This window comes from Tachysurus fulvidraco, chromosome 2 (genome assembly GCF_022655615.1).
Source record: "Tachysurus fulvidraco isolate hzauxx_2018 chromosome 2, HZAU_PFXX_2.0, whole genome shotgun sequence".
Classification (NCBI taxonomy): Eukaryota; Metazoa; Chordata; class Actinopteri; order Siluriformes; family Bagridae; genus Tachysurus; species Tachysurus fulvidraco.
Genome location: NC_062519.1, coordinates 39,685,627 through 39,698,058, shown reverse-complemented (window position 1 = coordinate 39,698,058; position 12,432 = coordinate 39,685,627). Strand labels below are relative to the sequence as shown.

Below are 12,432 nucleotides of genomic sequence, written 5' to 3'. Positions count from 1 at the left end.
CTCCTGCTTTTCTTTTTCTCTTCACTTCCTTCTTTTGCCCGCTTCCCAACAGCTTCACATCTCCGTCAAAGTTCTCTCTGTATCTTACATTCTCAACTAAAGGTACTAATCATACTCATCATACTCATACTTATCATACTCTTGCTGGGGTGGTACCATCAAGGGTACCTTTGTGTATATGAATCTTTGCGTATTGTTGACCTTCAAATGTTCTACAATAAAACATATCACACTACCAGGAAAAAAAGTACACACTAAAGTTGCTAAAAACAAGAAAATTTGCAATTAGTGTAACGTTCTACAGGGTTGACGGAGATTTTTGCTTATAAAACCCGCCCTCTGCTGGACACAGACTGGTACAGCAATCTGTCCTGGGACAGATTATCTATCTATCTATCTATCCATCCATCCATCCATCCATCCATCCATCCATCCATTCAAGGTATCTATTTATTCCAGGTATCTATCTATCTATTTATTCCAGGTATCTATCTATTTATTCCAGGTATCTATCTATCTATCTTACAATTTATTTATATTTTGTATCTTTAAATAATAACTGATAGGGTCCTGCTAGATAACTCATTTTGAAAGTGCATTTTTATCTCAAGCTGTACATTTGACTTAAAAATATGAGAACTATTTCAATTATTTTTTAATGATTTATATGAGTTATTACTATTTAAACATGCATTTCTATAATTATATGTGCTGTGTAGTATATCGCATATACATACGGTGGAGTCCAAAAGACTGCAACAGAATCAACAATCTTAGATTTCTTTGTATTTCTTATATATATATATATATATATATATATATATATATATATATATATATATATATATATATATATATATATAATATTTAATTGCTTTCAGTATTCCGTTGTTTTCTGTATTCCCATTGTTGGACAATTTCTACCTCCTTGTTTAAATGTAAGCAAATGTGTGATATTAACCCCATGACCACTCACTCATTTTCGAACTTCTCGGTCACGGGAATCTCAGGCGTCATCGGGCATCAAGGCAGGATACACCCTGGACGGAGTGCCAACCCATCACAGGGCACACACACACTCTCATTCACTCACACACAATGGAGAATTTTCCAGAGATGCCAATCAACCTACCATGCATGTCTTTGGACCAAAACCGGAGTACCCGGAGGAAACCCCCGAGGCACGGGGAGAACATGCAAACTCCACACACACAAGGTGGAGGCGGGAATCAAACCCCGACACTGAGGTGTGAGGCGAACCTGCTAACCACTAAGCCACTGTGCCCCCTCCCACCCCCGATCACAAAAATATCAAATTTTAAGTGAGTTTTATCTCTTCCACTGAAGCACATGTTTAAAGGACTGGTGGATTTGATCTAAAATCGATTATACTGTAAAGTTTCATAGAAACTTGGAGAGTTCCCTCCAGCTCGAGTTCAAACCAAACCAACGAGATGAACCAAATACTAATAAACTTCAAAATTCATACAAGGTGTTGACTCTGGTACCTCTCTCTAGGTTTTGTCTATATGAAAACTAAATAGTGAAGGACTTATTTATTAAGGATGTGTGTTTGTCCGTCCATCTGTATGTCTGTTTGTTAGCAGAATATCTCAAGACTAAGCGGTTGAGTGTTTGTAGGATTTATACAGATTTATGATTAGAACCAGCGGAGGAACTGATTCGATTTTTTTAATTGATTCAATCAGAGTCAAGTTCACAGCAAGGTCAAAAGTATAAAAGAGTTTTCCTTTAGTAGCTTTCTTTCTGTTTCCTTCAGAGATGTTCTAACCTGGTCATGTTCATGTTCAGGAACTCAAAGCCTTATTTCATTAAACCATTAGAACATTCAGAGCTTTGTTGTCCTTTTTATGACCTCCAGCTGTTTTTTTTTTCTCTCTAAACAGCTTTGTCTTGAAGCTTCGTGTTCAGTTATATATAGCAGTCACAAAGTCAGAGATGTTTACTGTTTAAGCATTACAATTAGATTCAGGTGAATAGACATGCATGCTAAAAAATATTTGAACATTCAATTTAAATATGATAAAATTGGACTTTGAAGGAACTCTCTACGAAAATAAAACGTAATAATGTATTTCACGTTCTCAGAAGAAGTTTAAAAAATAAATTTCAAATAATTGAAATGGTGGCTTAGTGGTTAGCAGGTTCGCCTCACACCTCCAGGGTTGAGGGTTCGATTCCCGCCTCCGCCTTGTGTGTGTGGAGTTTGCATGTTCTCCCTGTGCCTCGGGGGTTTCCTCCGGGTACTCCGGTTTCCTCCCCCGTCCAAAGACATGCATGGTAGGTTGATTGGCATCTCTGGAAAATTGTCCGTAGTGTGTGAGTGTGTGAGTGAATGAGAGTGTGTGTGTGCCCTGTGATGGGTTGGCACTCCGTCCAGGGTGTATCCTGCCTCGATGCCCGATGACGCCTGAGATAGGCACAGGCTCCCCGTGACCCGAGAAGTTTGGATAAGCGGTAGATGATGAATGAATGAATAATTGATAAGTATTCAATTCTGTGATTAAGTATTCAATAATTACCAATTTTTCCTTTTTATTTATTCGTTTATTCATTTATTTTTTTAAATTTCATTTCTTTGTTAACCCTTATTTTAAAATGATTCTAAGAGCTTGAAATACTTTTACATTTTATTTTCATAGAGAGTTAGTTCAAAGTCCAACTTTAATATACTGAACTGTGATGTTAATACAAAAAAAATGAGAAATTATGACTTTCTAGAAGCTGTGAATCTCTAAAATGTAAGACTGGCACAGGTCGATCCGTCCGAACATTATGTCATTGATCCAAACCTAGTCATGGGATATTTGAAGGAAATTCCGAGTAAGACAAATTAGTAGAAAAAAGAAAGACTAGACTTGATGGCGGCAGACGTGTCCCTGCTCTTGTTTTGTTTTGTCTTTTAGAAGGATTAATCATCCACATTGCTTCATCATGGAGAAGGTAAACAGTGTAAATTTAAGCGTTCATGTAAACAGAACATTTACTGGTCAGCATGACACAGACTTACCATTTCCCACCCTGATGTACACACCCTCTCTAACTCTCTCAGCTGGAATAAAGAACCAGTGTCAACTCTCTGTTTCGTCTCTATATACCAAATCTACATCCACAGCTTCGAAAATGTTCTGATGTTTCCTATTTAAAAATTTACACGTACATCTATTTCATATATTTAATTTAAATTTTAACATTAAATTTTAATTAAAATTTTAACATTAAATGTTCACTGTTTTTTTTTCTTCCTTTCTTTTCAGGATTTGTTTAGTTCACGCACGTGTTTAGAAATACTGCAAAATCATGTCTTAACAAGTGAAAATATGAAATATATGTGCACTGTTCTTTCCATTTATAACAAATATAAATTTGCCTCTTGTTCTATACATTTTTTTCTTGTTCTGTTCGTAAATAATTTTTCTGCTTGGTAGCAAATTATTTTACATAATCGTGCATACGGAGCAAATTATTCTAAGCTTTAAATGGCTGAAAATAGATTTAATAATCATTCCTTGAGTTTATTGTTCATTTAATAACTAATACATTTAATGATAAAGAAATGTGACTATATTCAAGGTTTATGTTTTTTTTTTGTTGTAGATTTTTGTTTTAGATTTTTTTTACAAAAAAATATTTATTTATTTGTTTGTTTGTTTATTAAATAAGACCTATTTATTTTCTCATGTTAATTTTACACACGGTGGATAAACAGTATCCTTTGCTGAAACAGCATCCTTTGTCTGTTTGCTTCGCTGAACACATTTCCCTGACAAACTACAAAACAACAACTTCCTTCTTCTCTTTTTAAACATTTTTATTATTTGTCTTTGTTTGGATACAATTTCAGACACCAGCAGCCATCTTAAAAAATAATAGCTCTTTGATGGACAAATACAACAGTAATCATCTTTGCCACACATGTTGATATAATTTGTTATGATTATTTTACAGTAGACAGATTATAGGTCCAGTGTTTAAGGTGCCACATCGTCGTCGTCATCTAGATGCTCTGAAAGAAAGAAAGAAAGAAAGAAAGAAAGAAAGAAAGAAAGAAAGAAAGAAAGAAAGAAAGAAAGGAATGAAGGAGGAAGGGAGAAAAGAAAGAAAGAAAGAAAGAAAGAAAGAAAGAAAGAAAGAAAGAAAGAAAGAAAGAAAGAAAGAAAGAAAGAAAGAAGGAAAAAGGGAAGGAAGGAAGGAAGGAAGGAAGGAAGGAAGGAAGGAAGGAAGGAAGGAAATATGTTTTTGCATCACACTGGGGGACCTTAAAGCTGTTAAAGCATTTCCTTCAGATTTACAAAGGAGCAGTGATACGCTTCCTCTACGTGTAAGAGAACGATAAGAATGAAGCAAAAGCAGTGTTAATTCAGCAAACACCAGCGTAAGTGGATTAGTGGTGAGTCGGACCTTCTCGCGTACACAGATACACAAGTTAAGACCTGGAGGAAAGCAGTCATACTAGAGGGAGCTGCTGGAGGAGCTGATCGAACTCATCCTCGTAGCTCTGAGGTAAAGATGAGTCGGTGCTTTTGGACTGGTTAGACAGCATTAAGGCATCTTCTGGGCTATAAGGAAATAGCAAAACAGTGTGTAGCTTCTCATAGCTTTAAGGATCAAGAATCCAGCAGTGAGAATGATTTCCCTGATCAACGTTTCTTCCTTTAACATGTGTCTTTCATCTTTAAACATTATTTAAGCTAAATCTTTATACTGTAGGCTTACTAAAGGTGCACTACATGTGCTTCTCTATGATAAAGATACATGATGCCGTTTATGATACCACCTAGCATACCCATCAATGTGGGTGGGACTTAGGGACCCCTCACACCCACCCACAGACCAGCTAAAATCCCAACTCGCATGAATAGTTTAAATGATAAATTAATAATATTTCATTTTAGATTGTCCTGTTATTTGGTCCTTTTTGTATTACTGCATTTTTAGTTTCTCCTTTAAACAAAACAAAAAAAAATTAGATCAAAATCAGCATTTCAGAACAAAAACTGAATTTAGTTTTTTTTAGTTCTAGCTTTCAGTGTCAGTATTAGATTGTTTATTTGTAGGTATTAGCTAAATAATTACTAAAGAACTAAATAAGATTATTGATCTTAAACCAAATTAGTTTCATTCTTTCTTACTATATTACGTTTCTGTAGCATTTCATAATATTTATGTCTACCATTTACAGATGTTTATCGTTTCATCTTTAAACATAGAATTTCTAGAATATTAGCTATTTCATTTTAAACTGTTTTTAGAATTTACCCATGTTTAATCTTAAACTTTGTTCATAGAAGTTAGTTTTTAAACTTTTTTTTTAGAATTTCTCAAATATTCAACTTAAAATTTTGTCAATTAAATTTGAAACTGGGATTGTAGAATTTATCAAATATTAATTTTTAATCTGAGTTCATAGAACATAGTTTCTGATTTTTTTTTATCTTGAACAGAATTTCTCATATTTCTAGCTGATTAAACTGGAATTGTTTTTCTAAATTTTTTTAGATTTACTCATAAATTGAATTACCATAATTTTGGATATTTAATTTTAAATCAAATGTAAAGAAAAAAAAATCTAGACCTTTAATCTTGGACTGAATTACTAAAGGTTCTAGATATTTGATCTTAATATGAATTTCTAAAATCTTAAAAAACAATTTCTATAATTCGGTTTAAAAATCAGTGTAAATAAAAATTGTGCTTTATGGAAATTACTTTCATGTGTATATATTGTTTATATTAGATTTGGTTAAAAAATATTGTTATTGTCAGAGTACAGAGGCAATTAGTGAAATGCAGTTAGTGCAAATAATAAGTGAAAAGGAAGAATTTGATGCATTCCAGTAATGTAAATATTACATGCACGTGCAAGAAACATCCTACACACATTTACAATGTTATAATCTTATAGCCATCTTTCCTACCTTCTCTTTCCTGCTAAGACCGTGTTCAGGTACTTTTTGGCTGCCATCTGCTTGCGATACCGGCTGTAGTTGTCTGTAAACACCGCATCCGAGTGGCGTTTCATGCGTAGGTCATCTGCGCTCAGCTCATCACTGGAAATAAAGCCAACATGTGCTTTTTATTGCACAGATATTCCTAACCTTAATAAAATTATCACTCTGTATTTAATACACTAGACATCTATTTGTAAGCATAATTCAATATTCTGCTTTTTAAGAAAATTTGTATATGTGATCTTAATTAAATATTTTTTCCAAATGAACAGATATTTGTAAAGTTAATTCAATATCTTATTGTGTAATTCTGTTTGGACAGATATTTGTAGTCGTTAAATATTCCACTATGTGAGACACACTGGACAGCCATTAGTAAGTTTAATCACATTAACAGTCATGAGTAGAGGAGACTGAATTTTCAGGACACATAAATATATGTCTTAAAATAAAACAAGTATATACAAATCTAACCTCTATACTGTGCTGTAAATCAGATGTGAAAGTGGATAATGGATAAGGAAATAAAGATATTTGCCTGACACGCTTTGCAAGTAAGGATTCAAGGTATTCTTTGGCTGAAAGTTGTCCGAGGAGCTTGCTGTATCCGCTGGTGAAAAGTCCATCCGCATGTCTCGGAGGTCTGCGTGAAATTGTATGAAAATGATTAAGAAATAATATAAATATGTAGCCTTTTATAATGAAAAAGGTGCTTTTATTTATTAAACATTCCAAAATTCTTGAATGCACCTTATTTATTTGATATACCGTTCACTTTTCTGAATCTAAAGTCATACATATTTATTAATTAATGAATTTTATTACCTTTCCACTCTGTTTGCAATTTCATACAGAAGTTTGTATACTTCCAGGTCCTGAGATGGCTCTCCATCACGACTCAGGCTGCCTGACCTACAGAGCATCATTGTATGTCAATCTTCACTTTACTCTGTGATTTATCATTTCATGCACGTTGCATTTCTCAGAGTGAATTCAGAGCAGCTATCGATCTTCTCACCTGATGGCAGAGTAGGTGTTGATGGCCGGGAGAGCTGAAAGTGTCCTGCAGCACAACAGGCTACACAGAGCCATAAAGCACAGCTCCGAGGTGCCCACTGATCTTCTCGCATTCCTCATATCTAACACAAAAAACCTCATGAGCATGGATAAAGTGCATTCTGGGAAATGAAGGTATACCAAACTGTACATTTCTCTGTCTCTAGATTGGTATAAGCAATGGAGCTTTTTTCATTCCTTAAGCAGTAAGTATCTTTACAGCTTTGGAATCCTAATCTAATTAAAGGGACGTGGCATGCATCGTCCCTCCCAGATAAAACATATATTAAAGTTATGAACACTTATTAAAAGTTTGATTCCTTTATTTTCTTAAACGGTGTTGGACAAGCATATTTAACTATAGAGATGTGCTGAATTAAAATATTATCTGATAAACAATTTCACACCAAATCTCTTACTCGTATTTAAGCTTCATCTGATTTTCGACCGTTTCTAGGTGTTTAATCCTAAACATTTTTCTCACCAATTTCCACACTTTTATAGATGTCATTTATCAATGTTTAATTTTAAATCTTAAGATTTTTGATGTTTCATTTTAAACAGAGTTTCCAGAATTTTTTGACAGGTTTGTAGAATTTCAGACATTTCATCTCAAACTAAATTTCTCACATTTCTAGCTGTTTAATCTTTTACTAGACTTTAAAAATTCATAAACTAAATTTATAGATTTATTTTTGACCAACAAACCAACAAACAACAAACAACAAACAAACAAACAAACAAACAAACAAAAAACCCGAAAATAATGAATAGAAATTCTAAATATGTATTAGAAATATAAATGATAACCATAGAAATTCAAAAGCATTCATACAAATCGGTTTGCAAATCAGTTCGTTGCTGAATATATAAAGATAAAGATATAAAGATAAGATCGTGCTTTAAGGTAATAATTTTCAGATATTTTTATATATATTTTTACTCACTGTCGCAGGTATGTGGACCTCAAAAGACTCTGTCCGAGGTGCTGGAACCACAACAGCAGCGCGCAGTCCGAGCGCACAAAAATCCTACGAGAGAAAAATCAAAGAAAGTTTTCTTTCTTCTTTCTCGTCGTGTTGCTCAGATTTGCTGTAGCACCTCGACCTCTGCTCTTCTCCTCCTCCGCCGGCCGCATTTTATACAGACGGTCGTTTCGTTTTCCTCTGACACTTCCCTGCGTCATGAACGTCCCGGTAGAATCGAGCTCGAGCAGAGAAATGACGGAGAGGAAATTAATCGCCGGTGGTCTGGTCCTCGAATGCACGTGAACAAATCGCATTTGTCTGAGAGATGCGAGGCTGACTCACTTTTACTAGTGACCGCCTGTGTGCAAAGTGATCAAATGAACAGTTGTTTAGAGAAACACACACACACACACACACACACACACACACACACACACACACACACACACACACACACACACACACACACACACACACACACACACAAACTAACTAAACTAAAATGATCTACTATATCCAATTTCATTCACCTTCAGTAAGCCTTTTATCCTGGTCAGGGATGGAGGATGTGGGTTCCATCCCAGGAAAACTGTCATGAAGCAGGAATGCGATCTGCAATGGCCACCAGTTCATAACATTTTCACGCACATATTTAGACATTTGTGTATTTGAACATACTGTAGACAGTAATCCTGCCTGCATGTTTTTGGGAAGGTAAGAGGAAACTGAAGAACCAGGAGGAAACCCATGTAGAAAACACACAAAATTAAACAGCCACAGAGACCCAGGCTTAAACCATTCATTCATTCATTCATTCATTCATTCATTTCCTACCGCTTATCTGAACTTCTCGGGTCACGGGGAGCCTGTGCCTATCTCAGGCGTCATCGGGCATCAAGGCAGGATACACCCTGGACGGAGTGCCAACCCATCACAGTGCACACACACACTCTCATTCACTCACACATTCACACACTACAGGCAATTTTCCAGAGATGCCAATCAACCTACCATGCATGTCTTTGGACCTGGGGAGGAAACCGGAGTACCCGGAGGAAACTCCTGAGGCACGGTGAGAACATGCAAACTCCACACACACAAGGCGGAGGCGGGAATCAAATCCCCAACCCTGGAGGTGTGAGGCAAACGTGCTAACCACTAAGCCACCGTGCCCCCAGGCTTAAACCAGAAACCCTGAAAACCATGTGAGACAGCATCTGCACCACTGTGGGTCCTTAAAGGTCTCTGTAGAATTATTTTAAAAATGAAGGTTATTAATGCACAGGAACTGATTAAATCACTGATTTATCACTGTGATTTAGCCTTCTTTAAGGACTAGACTATAAAATCTGCTTTTAAACAAAAAAACATATCATATGTGTAAATTACATTTCCAGTTCTAGACAATTCTAGATTCATCAGAATGTGTTGATTAATTTTCTATCGCAGCAGCTCTGTTCCAGCTGTATTTCAATTAGCAAGTTTAAATGAATAGACTTGTTCCAACATGTTAATTGTTGCTATAGTGACTGCTAACACACAAGGATTTGTTTGGGCAGATGAAAAATGTCTATTATTTATGGAATGAGTCTCCAGTGTCAGTGCTTTCGGATGGAACATATACTGTAGGTTGGTTTGTGGTTTCTTGGTAACATGAAATGCAGTTATAATGTAGCTAAATTTCTTAAATGTTCAAAATATATTTTAATTAAAAGCATTTGATTTATTTGGGGGGGGCACGGTGGCTTAGTGGTTAGCACGTTTGCCTCACACCTCCAGGGTCGGGGTTCGATTCCCGCCTCCGCCTTGTGTGTGTGGAGTTTGCATGTTCTCCCCGTGCCTCAGGGGTTTCCTCCGGGTACTCCGGTTTCCTCCCCCAGTCCAAAGACATGCATGGTAGGTTGATTGGCATCTCTGGAAAATTGTCCGTAGTGTGTGAGTGAATGAGAGGGTGTGTGTGTGCCCTGTGATGGGTTGGCACTCCGTCCAGGGTGTATCCTGCCTCGATGCCTGATGACGCCTGAGATAGGCACAGGCTCCCTGTGACCTGAGGTAGTTCGGATAAGCAAAAGCAAATAGAAAATGAGTGAGTGAGAGTGATTTATTTTGTGTCATTCTTCATATAATATGTCTTTGTACTGATCTTGTTTTTATCATGTTTATTCTCATTAAAAATACTAGAATCTATGAATATGCACAAGTGCGATGTTTGGTAACATCCCCATTTCCTAAAGCCATCACAGAAAGGCTTATGTACATTAGAGAAAATAGTTTACTAGCTGCTTAATTGCTAAAAATTACCTTAAAATTGTTGCAGGCTGACACTAGTATAATTTTACTCTCAATTTTGATATCCTTAGTTATTTAATTGATGATAGTGAAACTAGTGAAAATCGCAATCAAATCTATATGTGCATTATTAATATTAGCTAAGTTAGCTAGCTTGGCATGTGAGTTCTGCAGCTAAACACTGTAAGGTACCTTGTTATAAGCTTAAATAAACGAAAAGGACTGAGGTGGTGTCATTAGTGGTTGACGTTCCAGGAACTGCTTATTTGCATAAAGCCTACATTTGTGTGATGTTGTATCTATATCGATCATTCAAGCCAAATATCATAAATTGACATGGTACCTCTATCAAAACATTTAGCCAAGGAGTTTATTTGCCTAGAAATAAATATACTAAATTGATCTGTTTAGATGTTTGGTCACATTTATTTTATTTAAGACATAAACACACCTAAGTCTGTGTATAGCCTAAAACTGTAGTCTATTTTCTCCCCAATTGCTTTCATATATCGGTTTTCAGATGTCACAGGACGCATCGTGTTCATCATCACCCTTATTAGATTCATAAACTTATGACGAGGAGAGAGTTGGGCTGGTCATTACAGGCATCGTGTTTCATCATTACAAGTTGCCTATGCGCATCTCCAACTCCCCGAGTGCATTGGCCCACAGGGTCAATCAGATTACAGCATTCTGCATGTTCACTAATCAGATTGGACCTCTCATTTTCATCTGCTGTAGATTCAGGTCAGTGAGTAAGCCACTTTATAAAACTTCAAAAGCAGAAAATATAGAAAATAACTGAAGGATGTTTTTGCTACCAAGACGTGCATATTGCATCAGGTGTTACATTAGGGTTTTCAGAAACAGTAAACACCATAGGAGAGGTCTTGTAAGTGTGGTGATAAGTGACCCAGCAGCATCCTGCCTTTATAATATTATAGCTAGTGTCTTTCTTAAGAATGTTTAGTAAAATATTAAGTATAAAGTTACAGGATCAGCATGTCTTAGTAAGTGGACTTTTGTCCTTCCAGCCCCTGTTGGGTCACTTCCCAGCATCCTGAATCCACCAACATCATGAGCAGTCAGTTTATCTTGCCAAAACGTTTTTGTATTTCTATTCAAAATGCAAGGCTTTCTGCTCTAGATCATTTTCTAGCGCATTGTCTTTCTCAGTTACAGCCCTGGTCCAAGTTACTGCCCTGGTCAGGGTTACAGCCCTGGTCCAAGTGTACTTCTCAGATTTTTAACTGACCTTTACCTTGGTTGCACCTTAGTTACAGACCTTCATACTTCCACTGTGTGTGAGAGAATCATTGGTCTCATCACAAACACGTTCCATATGCCTGCGCTAAATTCGGGATAGAACCAAGCTCCTACTCCTGTGTTGTTCTCAGACAAGCTATCTAACCTATTGTAAATCTCAATCATGCAGTCTTAGACTGTGCATATGTCCCAGAGTCAATGTCATAACATGCTGGTCCAGTATCTATCTTGAAGAATTTCATTGCTCCAGTGTTGACTGTAGACCATGGACATGGTAGATCTCAGAATATGACTCTGACCCAGATCTTATAACAAAACCTGCCTGTTGATCTTGAACCATACACATGACCTATGTTCATCCAAGTCCATGCACCTACCTTAGATTTCATTAAGTCCCATCACTGATCTTGAAGCAAATGTAAACTATGACCATGCTCAGACCATTGGCCTGCCCCAATGTTGATCTCACACCACGTGTCTGACTTAGGGTCAATTACAAAACAAGCCTGGCCCAGTGTTAATCTAGAACCATATGCATGAACCTTGTTGACCTTGGACAGTACCCCAATGTGAATCTGCAATCATGCACATGCCCCAGGGTTAATCTGGAACTGAAGGACACTTTAGGGTCACCAGACCAGTACTGACCTCGGCCATCTCAAACCAAGAGTTTTCCCATGTGTTAATTTTAGGTCTTACTGGCATAGTCTTTAACCATATACCAGGTCAATTTAAACTATGTACAAAATAGCATGTCTTATCCATTTTGATTTGGTTTAATGTCAAATAAACAAGATGCTTTTACATAAAGGTGCGATAATCTCCGAGGTGCCAATGCAAGAAGGTGTGGAACTACCCCGGTGCTAAAATTAACTCTGTAC

The 12,432-nt window shown here is 36.5% G+C and overlaps 1 protein-coding gene across 2 annotated transcripts; it reads right to left on the bottom strand.

Moving 5' to 3' along the window:
* Positions 1-3,822: 3,822 nt before the first annotated feature.
* On the bottom strand, positions 3,823-8,172 carry vipb (vasoactive intestinal peptide b). 2 transcript variants are annotated; one of them, XM_047810142.1, is made up of 7 exons: positions 7,976-8,171; positions 6,991-7,111; positions 6,798-6,884; positions 6,511-6,615; positions 5,940-6,071; positions 4,475-4,580; positions 3,823-4,027 (listed from the first exon to the last, which is right to left on the bottom strand). In XM_047810142.1, the coding sequence occupies exons 2-7, from the start codon at positions 7,107-7,109 to the stop codon at positions 4,019-4,021; spliced, it is 558 nt and encodes a 185-aa protein (XP_047666098.1). In that variant the 5' UTR covers positions 7,110-7,111; positions 7,976-8,171; the 3' UTR covers positions 3,823-4,018. The 2 variants fall into 2 exon arrangements, with proteins under 2 accessions (XP_047666098.1, XP_027008888.1); XM_027153087.2 differs by lacking the exon at positions 4,475-4,580 and having other exon boundaries at positions 7,976-8,172.
* Between the last annotated feature and the right edge of the window lie 4,260 nt (positions 8,173-12,432).

Bases quoted from the DNA above. Each gene is read 5' to 3' on its own strand.
- vipb (XM_047810142.1), bottom strand. From the start codon at position 7,109: ATGAGGAATGCGAGAAGATCAGTGGGCACCTCGGAGCTGTGCTTTATG. The intron at 6,885-6,990 runs GTGAGAAGATCG...GATGCTCTGTAG, and splicing joins AACACCTACTCTGCCATCAG to GTCAGGCAGCCTGAGTCGTG. The intron at 4,581-5,939 runs GTAGGAAAGATG...ATTTCCTTATAG, and splicing joins GTCTTAGCAGGAAAGAGAAG to CCCAGAAGATGCCTTAATGC.